The sequence below is a fragment of the Peromyscus maniculatus genome, chromosome 5 (genome assembly GCF_049852395.1).
Source record: "Peromyscus maniculatus bairdii isolate BWxNUB_F1_BW_parent chromosome 5, HU_Pman_BW_mat_3.1, whole genome shotgun sequence".
Lineage (NCBI taxonomy): Eukaryota > Metazoa > Chordata > Mammalia > Rodentia > Cricetidae > Peromyscus > Peromyscus maniculatus.
Window position 1 is genome coordinate 82,041,416 of NC_134856.1, and position 18,392 is coordinate 82,059,807.

At 37.7% G+C, this 18,392-nt stretch overlaps 1 protein-coding gene across 12 annotated transcripts in view; it reads left to right on the forward strand.

The window, feature by feature from the left end:
* Positions 1-18,392, forward strand: part of Upf2 (UPF2 regulator of nonsense mediated mRNA decay) — a 122,634-nt gene that overhangs the window by 5,084 nt on the left and 99,158 nt on the right. For all 12 annotated transcript variants that reach the window (XM_076572766.1, XM_076572769.1, XM_076572767.1 and 9 more), the window contains 3 exons: positions 1,041-1,420; positions 5,516-6,295; positions 16,400-16,560. In XM_076572766.1, coding sequence (XP_076428881.1) covers positions 1,059-1,420; positions 5,516-6,295; positions 16,400-16,560 — 1,303 coding nt within the window. In that variant the 5' untranslated portion in view covers positions 1,041-1,058. The remainder of the gene's footprint in view (positions 1-1,040; positions 1,421-5,515; positions 6,296-16,399; positions 16,561-18,392) is intronic.

Consider the following 18,392-nt stretch of genomic DNA (forward strand, 5'->3'; position numbering starts at 1 on the left):
TTAATCCCAGCACTCGGGAGGCAGAGCCAGGCGAATCTCTGTGAGTTCGAGGCCAGCCTGGGCTACCAAGTGAGTTCCAGGAAAAGGCGCAAAGCTACACAGAGAAACCCTGTCTCGAAAAACCAAAAAAAAAAAAAAAACTTAAAAAAAAAAAATGATTTACTTAATTTATTTAGTATATGTGGAGGTCAGATACCAACTTGTAAGAATTGGTTCTCCTTCCACCATGTGGGATCCTGGGATGGTCAGACTTGGTAGGGTCACCTTGCCAGCCTATCTTTTTTTTTTTTTTTTTTTTTTTAAAGTTACGGACTTAACCATATAGCCGAAATTGGTGTGCAATTCACTATATAACACAGGCTGACCTCTTAACTCATGGCAGTCTCCTGCCTTGGCCTACAGGGTATTGCTCTTAACACACATAAAAAACTTGGGTTAAAACTTACTCCTGATGTTTCCAGTTGCAGTGATGAATTGTTTTGGAGTTGATTGTGGTTGGAGCTGGATGATGTGTCTAGAATTTCCAAATGTGCTACCACTCTTTCGTTATGCTTTATTTTTTGAGACTGGCTCTCTTGAGCCCTGGTTATCCTGGAACTTGATAAGTAGATCAGGATGGCCTAGAACTCATGGAGATCTGCCTGCCTCTGCCTTGCAAAGTGCTGAGATAAAAGTGTGCACCACTATGCCCAACCCACTTTTATGCTTGAATGTTTCCTTAATTAAAGAGTAAAAACCAAACCAAACCAAACAAAAATACTTAGATATAGAAATAACTAATAATGATAAAATGTGGAATGTAACCAACAACTTTTTTAGTGTTGCTGGAGATTGAGTCTTATGCATGCTTAGGCAAGCTCTGTACCACCAGTACTCCCCTAGCTCCCCAAGGCATTATTTTTCGTCACAACAATATTACTTTGAATGCATTTTCAAATTTCATAGTTGCCAAGCTTCATATTGTTTGTTTAAAATATAAGGTCATATCATTAAGTAAAAGCCTCTCTGCCCACAGTACTGACATTCTTTTACTCTTACAGATTGTCCTGGGTCACATAATGCCAGCTGAGCGTAAAAAGTCAGCAAGTATGGAAGAAAAAGAATCTTTACTAAACAACAAGGAGAAAGACTGCAGTGAAAGGCGGCCAGTGAGCAACAAGGAGAAACCAAAAGACGATCTCAAGATCCCTGCCAAGAAGGAGGTCAGTAAAGTCCCTGAAGACAAAAAGAAGAAACTTGAAGAAGATAAGAGAAAAAAGGAAGACAAGGAACGCAAGAAAAAAGAGGAAGAAAAGGTGAAGGCGGAGGAAGAATTAAAGAAGAAGGAGGAGGAAGAAAAGAAGAAACATGAAGAGGAAGAGAGAAAAAAGCAGGAAGAGCAGGCCAAACGGCAGCAGGAAGAAGCAGCTGCTCAGCTGAAGTAAGAACCCTTAGTTAGGCGGGAAAGAGTCAGTGGATGGTTGTTTCCGATAAAGCACTGCCTGCAGCTTGGTGGGGTTTGGGAGGATGCTAGCTTGTTTGATTAGTTCTCCTCCAGACTAGGGCCACGTTTGAGGTGCTTTACATATTGCAGTCCTTAATGTTTTATGAGGTCTAGGGTGAGCTGGGATTTTTGTTTGCCAAAGCTTTTCTCATGGAGCTTCCCCCTTGCCCCTCAGTGGCAGGGATTCAACCTTGAACCTTCTACAGGGTAGGCAAGTGCTCTTCCACTAAGATTTACTTTGCAATACACTTTACAAACCCTCAATCGCTCCTTGATTTATTTATTTTAATATATATTTTTTATTTATGTGTGTGTCAGTGTGTATCGTGTGTGCAGATGACCCAGGAGGCCAGAAGAAGGCATCAGATCCCCTGGAGCTATACACAGGTGGTTGTGAGTCACCTGATATGGGTCCTAGGAACCAAGCTTAGGTCCTCTGGGAGAATGGCAAGTCTTCCCTTAACCACTGAGACATTTCTCCAGTCTCAGTCTCTCCCTTTTTAATAAGAGAGGTCTGGAAGGCAGTAGTAGTGGCCAGTTTTAGAATATTCACAACCATCATCCTTAAGAATTTCTTGCTTACTTTTCTTCCAAAACTAAATTTTTTTTTTTTTTAATCAGACTCAGTTGTCAGGCTTGTGTAGCAAGCACTTTTACCTGCTGACCCATCTAGCTGAAATTTTAATTGGTAAACATACTTGATTTCACAGTACTTTCCTTTGCCCCTTCAAAGTTAGTTTTGTTTGTTTGTTTGTTTTTGAGACAGGGTCTCACTATGTATGTAGGTCTGGCTATCCTGGAACTCACAATGTTGGCTGGCCTCCAACTCAAGAGATTTGCCTTCTCTGTCTCCCAAGTGCTTGGATTAAAGGCATGCACCATAACACACCTGGCTTCAAAGAGCGTTTAAAATAACCGAAAACAACCATTTTTGTTGTTGTTGTTGTTCGAAATTTATATTACTTTTATTATTTTATGTGTATAAGTGTTTTGCCTGTATGTATGTCTATTCACCACATGCACACAGTGCCAGCTGAGGTCAGAAGAGGGTGTTGGAGCCTCTGGAACCAGTTATAGATGGTTGTAAGTCACCCTGTGGGTGCTGGGAACGGATTCCAGGTCCTCTGGAAGGACAGCTGGTGCTCTTAACTGCTGAGTCAACTCTCTAGCCCCACTACCAACCTTTTACTGGAAAAATTTTAAGTATTTACAAGAATAAAATGTTATGACAAACAAGTTTTAGCCCACATCCCTCTCTGTGTTAATCAACAATTACCTACTTTTTTCCAAGAAATTATTTTACTTTTCAGTGGTGTTGGACTTGAACCCAAAGCCTTAGTGTTTGAAAGGAAAGCACTCTGTCATGGAGCTGCATCCCCCAGTCCTTTCCTAAAATATTTTAAAGCATTGTGTTACTTGCCCATAAGGATTTTATGTTTTCAATATAGGAGAAAATTGATTTGCTTAATTTAAATACATGAGTTAGACTTGTGTTTTTTAATTTTCATTACAAGTCCTGTAGTTTATGTGACCGAAAGATTTCTATATTCAAATGCAACCAACCCCTCTGATAATACATCCTAACTCTCAGCAGGGGGTAGGAGTGGGGGCATGGAGGTAGAATAGACTATTTAAGAAGTGATTAATGTCAGGAAGAGGAAAATTACTTTTTTGCAGATTTATATTTTAAAATATATATTCTAAAATCTTAAAATCAAATTGTCTCTTGTTTCCACCACTGGCCCAAGTCTTTACTTCCTTTTAAATTTATTCTATCTTCTGAGTGAAACAATGGGTGTCAGCTATTAGCTAGTCTTTTTTTTTTCTTTTTTTTTTCTTTTTGGTTTTTCGAGACAGGGTTTCTCTGTGTAGCTTTGCGCCTCTCCTGGGACTCACTTGGTAGTCCAGGCTGGCCTCGAACTCACAGAGATCCTCCTGGCTCTGCCTCCCGAGTGCTGGGATTAAAGGCGTGCGCCACCACCGCCCGGCTATTATTAGCTAGTCTTTTAGGTTAAATTGAGTTTACTTGCATTCATTCAAGGAGTTTAAGCTGGTAGAACTTCCTAAGTCATTGAAAGGAAATTGAAGCCAGCACTAGATACCCCAAGACCAAGTTCTCAGCACAAAGGAGATTTATTTCCCCAGAGGAACAAAGGGCAGGGAATAAGAGACAAAGACCGGAGACAGGATGAGGGAGAAGGGAAGAGGAACAAGGGAGATAGGGAAGGGGTATTTGCCCTGGGGGACAAAGGACTGCCTCTGGATGGAGACAGATGGACGAGGCTGAGTTGGTTTATTTTGATTGGGCATGTTAAATAGTATAGTCGGCTGGGCGGTGGTGGTGCACGCCTTTAATCCTAGCACTCGGGAGGCAGAGGCAGGTGGATCTCTGTGAGTTCGAGGCCACTCTGGGCTACAGAGTGAGTTCCAGGAAAGGCTCCAAAGCTACAACAGAGAAACCCTGTCTCGGAAAAACCCAAAATAATAATAATAATAATAATAATAATAATAATAATAATAATTCAAAAAACCAAAATAATAAATAAGTAAATAAGTTAACTAATTAATTGTATAGCCAAATGGGGTCTCTTGATTGCTATACTTCAATACTTTGATAGCTGGACCTTGGTTGTCAGCCTCAGGAGGAGGAAGTGGCCAAATAGGGAATAGACCTTGATGGCTAGTTTTAGGAATGTAATCTAACAGTTTAGCAAGGTAGAGGGAATAGGGGAGAAAGGTAAGGCAAAAACTGTTAGAGCCATAGTTGCCAGCTCTGTCAGTCATGGTTTTTCCTTTTTATTGATGTGCCTGAAGAGAAAATTTGGATTTTATTTTTACTTTATGTATATGAGTGATTGCCAGGATATATGTCTGTGCATCACATGCATGCAGTGTCTTAGGAATCCTGAAGAAGGCAAGAAATCCTCTGGGACTGGAGTTCCAGATTGTTGTGAGCTACCATATGGGTGCTGAGAATTGAACCTGGGTCCTCTGGAAGAGCAGCTAGTACTCCTAACTTTGAGCCATCTCTCCAGCCCAGGATCTTCCTTCCTTTTTTTTTTTTTTAAGGCAGTTTTTTATGTAACTCTGGCTGGCCTTTACTAACGGTTTGATGAATGCTGAGTATGGAAAAACAATTCTTAATAATTCAGAACATTTAAATATATTTTATTTTATTTTTTGGTTTTTTTTTTTTTTTTTTTTTTTTTTGGTTTTTTCGAGACAGGGTTTCTCTGTGTAGCTTTGCGCCTTTCCTGGAGCTCACTTGGTAGTCCAGGCTGGCCTCGAACTCACAGAGATCCGCCTGCCTCTGCCTCCCGAGTGCTGGGATTAAAGGCGTGCGCCACCACACCCGGCATTATTTTTGGTTTTTCAAGACAAGGTTTCTCTGTGTAGTTTTGGATCCTGTCCTGGAACTCGCTCTGTAAACCAGGCTGGCCTCAAACTCACAGAGATCCACCTGCCTCTGCCTCCCGCGTGCTGGGATTAAAGGTATGCACCACCGCTTCTCAGCTTAAATATATTTTATAATGGTTGTTCTTTAACTGAAATGTTTCTTGTGTCAATTTTTTTCTAATTGCCCAGTGCTTCTGTTGGACATTTTATATCATTCCCAGGCATATCATTTTATATTTTACATATTGAACCTTATGTCTTAATCAATTGAACTTTCAAATTGACAGAATGAGTAACAATTTGGATTAGTTATTTAAAATCATTCTACCACAGTAGGTGTGATAATTTACTGTGCTATTATTATATTGAGTCATTAACAAGATACCTTTGAAAGTAATGGAAGAGGTGATGAAGCAGCTCAGTGGTACCGTGCTTGCCCAGCATACGCAAAGCCCAAGGTTCTGCTCTACCACAAGATGAAAATATAAAAAAAGTAATAGTCTTTTTGCACCTTTTGTATGTACATCTTGGATTCTTTTACTTAGATCATAGTTTTTCATTGGCTTTTACTTTTAAGTGATTTATAAATGATGCTTCAAAATGTGTATTTCTATTTGTGTTTTGTCTTTTACATAGAGAGAAAGAAGAATCCCTTCAGCTTCATCAGGAAGCTTGGGAACGACATCAGTTACGAAAGGAACTCCGTAGCAAAAACCAAAATGCTCCAGACAACCGACCAGAGGAAAATTTCTTTAGCCGCCTAGATTCGAGCTTAAAGAAAAATACTGCTTTTGTCAAGAAACTAAAAACGATTACGGAACAACAGAGAGACTCCTTGTCTCATGATTTTAATGGCCTGAATTTAAGCAAATATATTGCCGAAGCTGTAGCTTCCATTGTGGAAGCAAAATTAAAAATCTCTGATGTGAACTGTGCCGTGCACCTCTGCTCTCTCTTTCACCAGCGGTATGCCGACTTCGCGCCCTCTCTGCTGCAGGTGTGGAAAAAACATTTTGAAGCAAGGAAAGAGGAGAAAACGCCTAACATTACCAAGCTAAGAACTGACTTGCGTTTCATTGCAGAATTGACAATAGTGGGAATTTTCACTGACAAGGAAGGTCTTTCCTTAATCTATGAACAGCTAAAAAGTATTATTAATGCTGATCGGGAATCCCACACTCACGTTTCTGTGGTGATTAGTTTTTGTCGCCATTGTGGAGATGATATTGCTGGACTTGTACCAAGGAAAGTAAAGAGTGCTGCGGAGAAGTTTAATTTGAACTTTCCTCCTAGTGAGATAATTAGTCCAGAGAAGCAGCAGCCTTTCCAGAATCTTTTAAAAGAGTACTTTACGTCTTTGACCAAACACCTGAAAAGGGACCACAGGGAGCTTCAGAATACTGAGAGGCAAAACAGGTGATTTTCAAATGTTTCTCAGAATTGAGAATTTATTGTGGAGCTCGTACTTAAAGTGTTTAAAGTCTTCATGCCACTGAGAGAACTAATGGAAAAGGGCTCCTTACAGGTGATTTCTTAGCATTCCAGGAAAATGTCAACAGTATCATAGTCTTAAGTACTCATGTGTAAATGTGACTCTGCAATAGATTTCATTTCTGATGTTTAAAAGAAATCTGCCAAAACGGTGGCAATTTTTGCTTTGTTGATATGTTTTCTTCCTGTGGTATAAAAACAAACAAACTCATGAATGTTGAGGAGTAAATTTTCTGTTTCTGTCACTTTAACTGACCAGCCAGTGTTTTTCTTTGTTTCACTGTGTCTCCTCACAGGTTTGCTTTCATGGTTTTGTAGTTAAGTTGTTAACGTCACTGCTGCTGCTTGCTCTTGTAAAGAAAATGAGTCATTCGTTAGCAGTGGTGCTTCAGATCAGAATTTTGAGAAATAGTGTATGAAGTTAGCTGTGAAAACTGTCCCTGGATAAGTTTTAAAGTGCATTGACAGGACTCTTCTTCCTGAGGGCTGCTATTTACAGTTTTAAAGGTGCCTGTGGTTGTTGGTAAAAAGACCCTTTTAAGGAACCAGTTAAATTGTTAGAAGATACTGTAGTTACTAATGTCTGCACTGAGGACAGTTTGTGAGCATTGGGCCAACTTTAATGGGGATGCTGGTTTGATGGAGGGCTGGGGTATGCAGAAAGGAGTAATATCAGTTCCATTTAGCTGAATACTTGACCACTAGTTAAATTATGTGCTTAGGAGTCTAGAATTTCTATTGATCAACAATTGATGAGAAGACATATCTTTTTCTGTCCTCCTGAGCTTGCAGCGGGGCAGGACTAGTGTAAGTAATTACCCCTGGAAGGTGATTGATTTAACCAAAAAGACAGTGATTGTGTATGATAGTAGTAGTACAGGGTCATGTTGATGTTCAGACTATGTGAAAAGTCCTAGTGACCAAAGTCACTTAGGTGAGAATTAGACTCTGGGCAACATAGCAAAATAACATCTCGAAGAAAAAAGTAAAATGGAAACAGAATTACCGTTCTTGTTTATAGTTTTGAATGTTAATTTTCACATATTTAAATCTTCTTAATTATGATTTGTTTAATGCTTTGTCATTTTCATCCTCCTTTCCCATATATGGTCTACCTAATACATCACAACTGACTTGTAATATAACAATTGATGAGTTTTATTGACTTCTTCATGGTTTTATAGGTTAGAGTTTATATATTTAGTTTTAGCCTTATAGCATCCTAGTAGAGAGAAACTTCAGTGATTTAATGCCAATATGAGACACAGTCTCTGATTCCTGTGACTTCAGTTGCATATTTGCTGACTGCCAGATGCTTTCTTTTTTCAGGATAGCTATCTTCAATTCTGTACTGTTCCAATCATCTTCAGGCACTCACTATCCCTAGGGCATTTGTTATTTTGATTCATTCTTTTCTGTGACCACAATTGCTTTTGCTTATTTAGCTGTCTTGTCATTTGTCTTTTTGTTAGGCCTTTTTACACTGAAGCCTGCTTTTCAAATGAACTCTTGTTTTTTGTTTTTTTTTTGGGGGGGGGCGGGGGGAGACAAGGTCTCTGTAGGTAGCCTTGGCTGGCTTCAAGCTTTCCCAGGCTGGCCTCATCCTCTGAGTGGTGGGACTAAAGGTGTGCACCCCTACATCTGGTTCAAGTGATCTACTTTTAAGGTAGTTCTTTACTTTGAACTAGTGCAACTTTTTATCACGAATACACACTTGCTGAACTCTTTATTTTTTGAGGTGGTATCTCACTCTGTTTGCTTAACTCAGGCTTATTTAGATGATTTGGATATGCTATTTTAGCCTAATGATTTTGCAAATGATTTTATGTGTGTTATTAAATACTCAGGTTAGTAAATGGGTTGGTTGGTTGTTTTTCGAGACAGCATTTCTCTGTGTAACCCTGTCCTGGAACTAGCTCTGTAGACCAGACTGGCCTTGAACTCACAGATGTGCGCCACCAACGCCCAGTAGTAAATGGGTTCTTATCTGCTTGTCCACCTACAGTTTTGATAGACATATCTTCTGTTCATTTATTATTGTGGCCTTTCTTGAAAAACTTACCTGCTTTGAAAACAGAACTGTTTATTTTTTATATTTTTTGGTTTTTTGAGACAGGGTTTCACTGTGTAGATTTGGTTGTCTGGGAACTCACTCTGTAGACCAGGCTGGCCTGCCTCTGCCTCCCAAGTGTTGGGATTAAAGGTATATGTCATCACTGCCCAGTAATAACAAAACTATTCATCTATAGTTTTAGAGTTTACTTCCAGGGTAGATTGACATGAAATCTCTTGGAAGTCATTTGTACTAGCATACTTTGTCTACTTACAGATGCAATAATTTGGGGATGTGAAAATCTTAATAGAAAATATTTGATATCTGGCTTAGTAAGTTACTTAGGGCTCAAGATACTTTCAGTTGCTAATCAACTTCAATAGTGAAGACGCAGATAACCTCACTGAGGAAAAAAATTAACTTGGGAAATGGATCAGTGTGGAATCCCTTTCTCCTGAAAAGGCTCATTACAGTTTACTTCTGAAGTAATCAGTTTTTAAAAGTTTCTCCTTTGAAAACATGACCTAGTACTTGCTTACATAGGAAAAAAATCAATCATGGACAATAGTTTCTCTTAGGTGAGATATCCTAGAAAACTGAGTAATAAGTGAACTGATACTTCAGACTCACATGTAATTAAAAATTTTTTTAATTCATCCAGTGTCTTAGGAAAATTATATGCACTATTTTCAGTCTAAGAGTCATAAATGCTTTTAGTAATTTTACTGTTTGTTAGAAAGCACTGTTCTTAGAGCTTATGAAATCTTACTGTGTGCATTAAAAGTTTATACTTAAAATTTGATTCAACCAATTTTTTTTGTTGCTGTCTTTTGGAGTCAGTTTTATTGTGTAACCCATACTGGCCTCCAGCTCAATAGCCTCTTTATTTCAACCTTCCAGGTATTGATATCAGGTGTGTGCCACCAGAGCAGTTCTGTCCATCTAATTTTTAAACATAAACTGACTCAGAATTTCTGGTGCTTTCTTGGCCAGGCTCAGTGGTGCACACATTAAATCCCGCTTGGGAGGCAGAGGCATGCGGATGTCTTGAGTTTGAAGCTAGCCTAGTCTATAGAGCAAGTTCCAGGACAGCCAGGACTACACAGAAATCCTGTCTCGAAAAACAAAAAAAAAATCTGGTGCTTTCTTAAAGTCTCTGGAATGAATGACTATTAGTGATAATGAGTTTTCTAAGTATTCTTTTCTCATATGTTGTCCTATAGTGTATACATTAATACTACTTCTTAGCTCTGAAGAATTTACAGTTTTGACTAGCAGTAGAGTTAGAGTAAGGTGAATTTTGACAAATTTGAATTATAAATGTTTTTTGCTTTACAAATATCATGTTTTATTATACAATTTGCTTAAGTGATCTTAAGCAGCTCTGGGAAGTAACAGCATGTATTGATTTTAAAATGAATATTTGCCAATTGGAGTTTATATATAGCTTTATATATATGCTTGGTAAGTGTTGCTTTCTGTTGTATGCAGTGATCATTATGTTATAGAGGTCTTACTAGTTTTTGACATTTAATGAAATTGAAGAACTACTTAATTTTTAGTAAATATAATAATGTTATAATTAACAGAAAATTTTCTTTAATAGAGTGAAATAATATATTGAAATATTAAGTAGTCATTTTCAGTACTTAATTTTTTTTTGGGGGGGGTGGTGCTGGGACAAAAGCCAGGGTTTATTCAGGTACCTCTATCACCAAACCCTAAAGAAGCTGTTTTCTGCCTGTGGGTCATGACCCTTTTGAGAAGTCAAACTATCCTTTTACAGGGTAAGACCTGTAAGATGCCTAAGATCCATCAGAAAACAAAAACATTTACATTATGATTCATAATAGTAGCAAAATTACAGTTATGAAGTAGCAATGAAAATAATTTTATGGTTGTGGTCACCACAGTATGAGGAACTGTATTAAAGGGTCTCAGCATTAGGAAGGTTGAGAACCATTGCCCTAAAGTTTATTAATCCCTTCCCACCCTGGTAATTGATGTAAAGAGTAGCAAGTTTTGTTTTAACACTTTTAAATTAGTTCTGTCCTGATTGCTCATATCATTGGCAGTAAGTGATTTGATTTTAAAGTTTAGTCAAAGATGTAATGAATGTAAACATTCCCCATTGTTAATACAATCAGAAAAGTAGTACTAGTTTGACTGATGTTGAAACTTAAATGTACTGATTTAAAATTAAGTAATGCTTTTACTCTACTTTCCTTCAAGTGGGTTTTACCTATTCTTACAGGTTGATCAGTTCATAATATTTACACACTATATTTCGGCGGGTATAGTTTAATCCCAGCACTCAGGCAGAGGCGGGCAGATCTCTGTGAGTTGGAGGCCAGTCTGGTGAGTTCCAGAGCAGCCAGATCTACATAGTGAGACCTTGTCTTGAGAACAGCAACAAGGAAAGATATTGACTCACTGAATTTTCTCCTTAAGCAAGCTCTAACAGTGTTAAATGAAACCTACATTGTCACCTCTTCTTAGGTTACTAACTTTGTTTAAATGATTTGACATAGTAATTGAACAAATATTTGAATAAGTACTATTATATTGCTAGTGTCTTTTTATGAAATAAAATAACCATAACAAAATTAAAATGAGATTGTAAGAAATTTAGTATAATTCTAGAGCATATTTTTGTGATGATTTGACAATGCAGGAGCAAATGAGAGGTTAAAAACACAAAATTTTTTCTTGGTTTAGTCATGACCATATTTTCAAGGTTTTATGTGTCCTATTCTTTTTTTGTTTCTTTGAGGCACGGTTTCTCTATGTAGCCCTGGCTGCCCTGGAATTCACTCTGTAGACCAGGCTGACCTTGAACTCAGAGATCCACCTGTCTCTGCCTCCCGAGGGCTGAGATTAAATGTGTGTGTTCATACAGCCTGGCAAGGATGTTTGTATTCTTGCTGAAGTTTTTAAAAATTTGACTTCTAGAAGATCAAAATAATATTTGGCATTTAAGTTTTTTACCTTTTACAATGGCATTGGTACTTTTTCCTCCCATGAAAACACCATTTTCTATCAGTATAAGGTGTCATATGTATAATCTTACTGGTGTCTTCACAATATCCCTAAAGGAAATACCTGTATTTTGAAGGTGACTGATGGAGGAATTTGAGGACTTGCCCAAGGTAATGTGAAGAGCCAATGACAAAATCAAGTTCTTTTTTTCAGTGCTGTATTTCTCATAGCTATACAGCACCCATTGTTGTCACTACAGGTACTATTTTATAGAATTTCTGCCTAGCTACTCAGTCCTTACCAACTCAGATGCCAGCCAGAGGGAATTCCTTTTTTGGTTAAAAAGAGGACTTAAAGTAAGCACCTTGCTTTTGGTGGCTTGCTTTTGGTATGTACATTTAAGAGGGATTGTAATTCCAATATAATGTCCAAAATAGATTAATTTTAGAGGCATCATAGTCTAGTTTTTAATAATGCAGACTAGAACTCTAGAGTACTTGGGTTCAAATCCTAGACCTGTCATTTGCTCTGTATTATTGGGCAAGTTACCTCACATACTTGTGCTTCAGCATTCCTATCCTTCAAATGGAGAAAATAGTGGTGTTCTACTTCTGATGTAAATGTGGGTCATATAGTGAATTCATATGTGGAAAAGTATTTTAACAGCATCTGTCACTACTTTAAGGGCTTTGTGAAAATGTTTGTTACTTAATATATTGACAGTTTGATCTTTCTGAAAAACTTCTGAGTCATTATTGTTTTGAAAATTGGTATGTTAAACTTTTTAAACATCAATGTTTAAACATTGAACTCTGATAGGCTTACCTCAGATTTGCTGAGCTATGCTCATAGCTCCCTTAAAAAAATTATTTTTAAGACAATTTAAAGCAAATAAGCAATCTATACAATAATAAAAAGTAATAACAAGTCCAATCATAAAAGTGAGAAATCGGAAAAGAAAAAGTATGCCTTTTATTATGAGGCATTAATGGATTAATGTTTGATTCAAATGTTAACTACTTGATATGTTCTGTCAGTGTTACAATAGTAACATTAAAAAACCACTTCAGGGTTGGAGAGATGGCTCAGTGGTTAAGAGCACTGGTTGTTCTTCCAGAGGTCCTGGGTTCAATTCCCAGCAACCACATGGTGGCTCACAACCATCTACAATGGGATCTGAAGCCCTCTTCTGTCATGAAGATGTATAGGAAGACAGAACACTCACACACATAAATAAATCTTAAAAAAACAAAACAAAACACTAAACTGAGTGTGGTAGCCCAAGCCTTTAATCCTAGCACTCTGGAAGCTAAGATGGACAGAGCTCTGGGAATTTGAGGACACTTTTGATGATTGGTTTCTGTGCTTAAAGTCATAATAGTCTTATTGTGTGCTGTAGATTCAATGAGCTGTTTAATAAGTGTGTTAGATACGTGATCAAATTACATAGCACTTTGGGTTCTGTTTGTAACAGAACTCATAATTCTACTCTTTGGTATCCTGTTCTGTTTACCAAGTTCTCCGTGTATGATGTAGTTAAAAAACAAACCAATCTTAGTTTTTATTTTCCTAAGAGCTCTTTTACTGAATACTTAACCTAAATACATTTTTATTAAACAATTAGATAAACTAGTGTTGTTAAAGAATTTGATCATGGTCTGGGTTTGGTGCATGCCTGTGATCCATAGCATTCAGGATGCAAAGGCAGGATGATTGCTGATTCCAGACCATCTGGGTATTATATTTAATTGAAGGCCAGGCTACACTACAAGGCCCACTGACCTCTCCCTCCCTCCCTCCCTCCCTCCCTCCCTCCCTCCCTCCCTCCCTCCCTCCCTCCCTCCCATACTAGTGGTTGAGCCTAGGAGCTCATGGGTGTTAGACAAGTGATCTACCACTGAGCTGTAGCCCTATCACTGAGACCCTGCCTCTAAAACAAAATAACAACAAAATAATTAAGATTTGAGGGAGGGTTAAGGAGTATCTCTGAAGTGTTAAAGCTTTTTTAAGGTATATTTTATTTTATGTGTATTTTGCCTCCATGTATGTTTGTTCACCACATACATGCATGGTGCTCACAGAAGTGAGAAAAGGTGTTAGACCCTTTTGAATTGTTACAGATAGTTGTGAGCCACCATGTGGGTGCTGGGAATCCAACTCAGGTTCTCTGGAAGAGGAGCAAGGGCCCTTAACTAGCGAGCCATCTGTTTTTATTTTATTTTATATGTATGGATGTTTTGCTTGCATATGTGTCTACACTGCATGTATGTTTGGTCATCCCCAATTTTAAAGTTTTAATTTGGTCCCAGTGGAACTGTAGAAGAATCAGAATCTAGATACATGGAATTAAATTTAATCATTGATTTGAATCATGTTCAGTTGATAAGTGCAAAGTCCCAGGCAAGTACATGAAGTTGATCCTGAAGCAGCTCTATTTTCAGTTGTGATAAAATGGCTATCACTTCACTTTTTATGTGCCAGAAATTTTTAGTATTGTTTATTTTAATGGACTTTATGTATGCTCTTCAGATGACCAGAAGGTTAAAACTTCTTAAATACATTTCTAGACTATGTTCTAGCCTTCCCCCACCCTGGTTTTATTTTTATGGGATTTTCCCCCAAAATACTGTAATAGTGTTACATCTTTCTTTCTTAAGAAGAAATTGTGTGTGCACGCACAGGTGTTCTGTAGTGCATGTGTGGTTAGAGGACAACGTGTGGAAGTTACTCTCTCCTTCCATCGTGTATATCCCAGGAACTTAACTTGACCGTCAGACTGTGTGGCAAGCACTTTACCCTTTGAGCCATCTTGCTGACCCCAGTGTTGCATGGTCATTTTCTTTAGCTGTACTGAAATGTCTTAGAACCGTGATTCTCTTTCCTAACAGAATTTACATGAGAATGAACTCCAGTTTTTATCACCTCTGGTAATAATTTGCACATTATTAATTACATTTATGTGTGGGGGTGGGGGTGGGGGTGTACATGCTGCAGTGCACATCCAGTTTTCTCTTTAACTTTGTGGGTCCCAGAGATAGAAATTGGGTTTTCAGGCTTGATGGCAAATGTGCTGGCTGACTATTTTGACAATCCATTGTGAATATTTGAATCATTTATTTGTTTTAACTAAAAACTTTTCCAAATTTGTTTTAGAACTGACTAAATAGTCTAAGAAGTTCATAGTAATGTTAATAGTTTCTTTCACGAATATACATTTTTTTTAATTTTTAAAATCCATGAGCTTATTGAAATAAACTTTTATTTTGCTTATCACATTACTTTGAAGTAAATAACAGGGAAAACTTTTAAGACAATAGTTTTGGTCTTTATCGAGAAATGCTTTTAGCCTAGATAATCATGGTTAAACTGTTTTGACAGAAGTTGCTAATACATTTTTAAATCATAAGAAAATTAGTGAAAAATTTTAATTTATTTTAAGCATATCTGGTAGTAAATTATTTTTCCCTCCATTACTCTCTCCATTACTTTCTTTTTTGGTGTTCCTATGGTTGAAGTCCAGGGCCTTGTGCATACTAGGGAAGTGTTCTCCCACAGAGTCACACCCCTGATCTCAACATTTCTCACTGTAAATCCAAATAAGATTTGGGAAAGTAAAGAAATGATTGATTTAGTGAATCCAGCTTATAATGCCAGCTGATACTCCAAATATAAAACTAGTATTTGTTACACACAGAAAAGGTTTTCCTAGGTGAGTAATTTGCGATGTTTGGAGATTGTTCTAAGTAGGCAGGGAAAAGTGAGTGTAGGCATGGTTTTCACTTTATTTTCTGTGACTTTTAAGAGGATAACACCTCAAAAAATAAGTGTTTATTTAGTTTATAAGAATACTCAAATGCTAAGCAATAAACTTTACTTTTGGGAATGCTTTAATTTATAATTCATAGTTGGCTTTTAAAAGCCTATATTGAAAGTTGGGTGTGATAACACAACCCAGCACTTGGGGGCGGGGACAGGGGGATCATGGAGTTGAAGGCCAGCCTTGGCCACAGTAGTGAGCTTGAAACCAGACTGGACTACTTGAGACCCAATTTCAGCCAACCTATAAAACTTTTGTTGTATGTACAGTATTGTTTATAAATACCAATTATACTACTATATACATATTTAGAACAAATTGAATCCTTCTGTATAAGTCTTAACTTTATGTTAATATGGTGGGAATTTTGATTTATACATATTGGTTATTTTCTAATAGTTTTACATTAGTAATCAAGAATGACTTATTGGTACTTTTGTGAAGTAGGAAAAATTATATCCTTGGGCTTCCCCATGAAAGCCTGGACTTGAGTAAGTGGGCTGATCACTTACTGTTGATCCATTGAATAAATAACCAGTACTGTAAATTGAAAACTGACTATATTGGAAAAAATGGATTTTTACAAAAGGTAATCTTGATTCAAATCATAGAAGTTTATGGATGACCAATTCTGATTTTGAACCTTTTATATTTAGAAACTGACTTTTATGGATGTGAATATTTTTGGGTAACAGTATGTCTTAGGAAAGTATAATATAACAAAATAACAACATTGGTTATTTTACAGTAAATTGTTAAATACATTTTCTTATGAAATCATTGTTGAGATGTAAGGATAATTGTTTCTTTTCATGACATGTTGCTTTTAAAACCAGTTAGTGAATTGGAATAAAATTTTTGGTTGACCATATGTCAGAAGGTTCTGTACTTGTAACAGAATACTAAATTATCTTTTGTTGTTTAGTAAAGTTAAATACTATGATGATTCTGGATGCATACTTCTCAATCTTTGAGTAAACTTAATTGCTTGGGTGATTTTTTTTGTTGTTGTTGAATTTTAATTTTCAGATATAGCCAGAGAACGTGAGATAAAAAAAAAAAAAAGTTAGCAAAGATCATTATGTTAAATTTCAGTGGTAAGATCAGATTTCATGGACCATTTTCCATGATCTTGTCTACTTTGACAAACTTATCAGTTTATTTCGTCATTTGTTTATAGGCGTATTCTGCATTCTAAAGGCGAGCTAAGTGAAGATAGGCATAAACAGTATGAAGAATTTGCAATGTCTTACCAGAAGCTGCTGGCAAATTCTCAATCCTTAGCAGACCTTTTGGATGAAAATATGCCAGATCTTCCTCAGGACAAACCGACACCAGAAGGTAAGATACTAACTACCCGGGGACTCTGTGTGTGTGTGTGTGAGAGAGAGAGAGAGGGGGGGGGGGGGGACAACTTTGGAGTTCTCTGCTTTCACTGTATAACCTTGAGATTGAGCTCAGGTCATCAAGCTTGGCAGCAAGCATATTTGCCCATTAAGTCATCTTGCCAGTGCACTATATCCTTAATCATGATTTTTTTAAAGCAGTTTTTATGTATATGTGTGGGAGAGTATATCTTTGCGATGTATGTGTGCACATGTATGTGAAGGGACACAAGAACATGTATGTACGTGTATATGGAGTTCAGAGATAAATGTCAGGTGTCTTCCTTAGTTTCTACCTGTTTGTGTATGTGTGTGTTTGGTTTATGCATTTATGGATGGTTTGGTGCACATATGAGTTGAGGCCAGACATTGATGTCAGGTGTCGTCTTCTTACTTTTTCCTTCCTTCCTTCCTTCCTTCCTTCCTTCCTTCCTTCCTTCCTTCCTTCCTTCCTTCCTTCCTTCCTCCCTCCCTCCCTCCCTCCCTCCCTCCCTCCCTCCCTCCCCCTTCCCTCCCTCCCTCCCTCCCTCCATTTCCCCCTTCCCCCCTCCCCCCCTCCCTCCCTCCCTCCGTTTCCCCCTTCCCCCCCCTCCCTCCCTCCCTTTCCCCCTTCCCCCCTCCCCCCTCCCTCCCTCCTTCCTCCCTTCCTTCCACATTCCTTTCCTTATTCTCTCTTTCTGACAAGATCACTATATAACCCTGGCTGAAAGGCTGAAGAGATGGCTCAGTGGTTAAAAACACTTGTTATTCTTGCAGAAGACCTGGATTTGGTTCATAGCACCCAAATGGTAGTTCACAACCATCCTTAACTTCAGTTCCACAGGATACAAAGGCCTCTTCTGACTCCTAAGGCACCACACGTGCACGTGTTACACATAACATACATGCAGGCAAAACATACACATAAACTAAATAAATATAAAAAAAATTTATAGTCCTGGCTGAGCTTAGAGTCCCAGAGATCCACCTCCTCTTCCTCCTGAGTGCTTAGGTTAAAAGCATGTACTACCATACCTGGCCACCTTAATTTTTAAAGATGATTTCTTATTGAGCCTGGCATGTACTTATTTAGTCAGACTGACTGGCCAGCATGACCTAGGGGCCCATCTGTATCACCCCAGTTCAGGATGGCAGGTGTGTACCACCACACTAAACTTTGATGTAGGTGCTGCTGGGCATTTGAACTCAGGTTCTGAGGCTTGCATGGCAAGTACTTACTAACTGAGCAGTCTTCCTAGCCAGCTCATGATGAAAAGAAAAAGACCACTTACTTTCACTTACTTTAAGGTCTGTTAAATTCACATTAATAAAAATTTAGGCTTTCTAAATAGCTTCACATATTTTTAAATTAGATATTACAGTCTAATAACCTTCTACTGCTACTTGAAACACATCCTTGAATAGAAAAGACTCTGTGTTTAGAGAATACTCTTTTGCTTCTATCATATTATGAGTTCCTTTAAATTCTTTTGTTATAGTTATCCTCAGATGATGTCCAATAGGGACTTGCCTCAAGCAGCATTAAGGTTACAGAAAAATTTATAATTGTCAGATGTGTAATAAGAAAGTAAATTCAGTATTGCACTTTTAATATTTCTGTACTTCTTTACATTTACTTAATTATGTGTGTGTACGGGTCAGGGGATTGGTTCTGCAATTCAGTTCTTTCCTTCACACCATGTAGGTTTCAAGACCAAACTCAGGTCATCAGGCTTGATGGCAGACACTTCTACTTAGATCTTGCCAGTCCATATATTCTTATTTATTGTTCCTAAATTTTTATTTTTA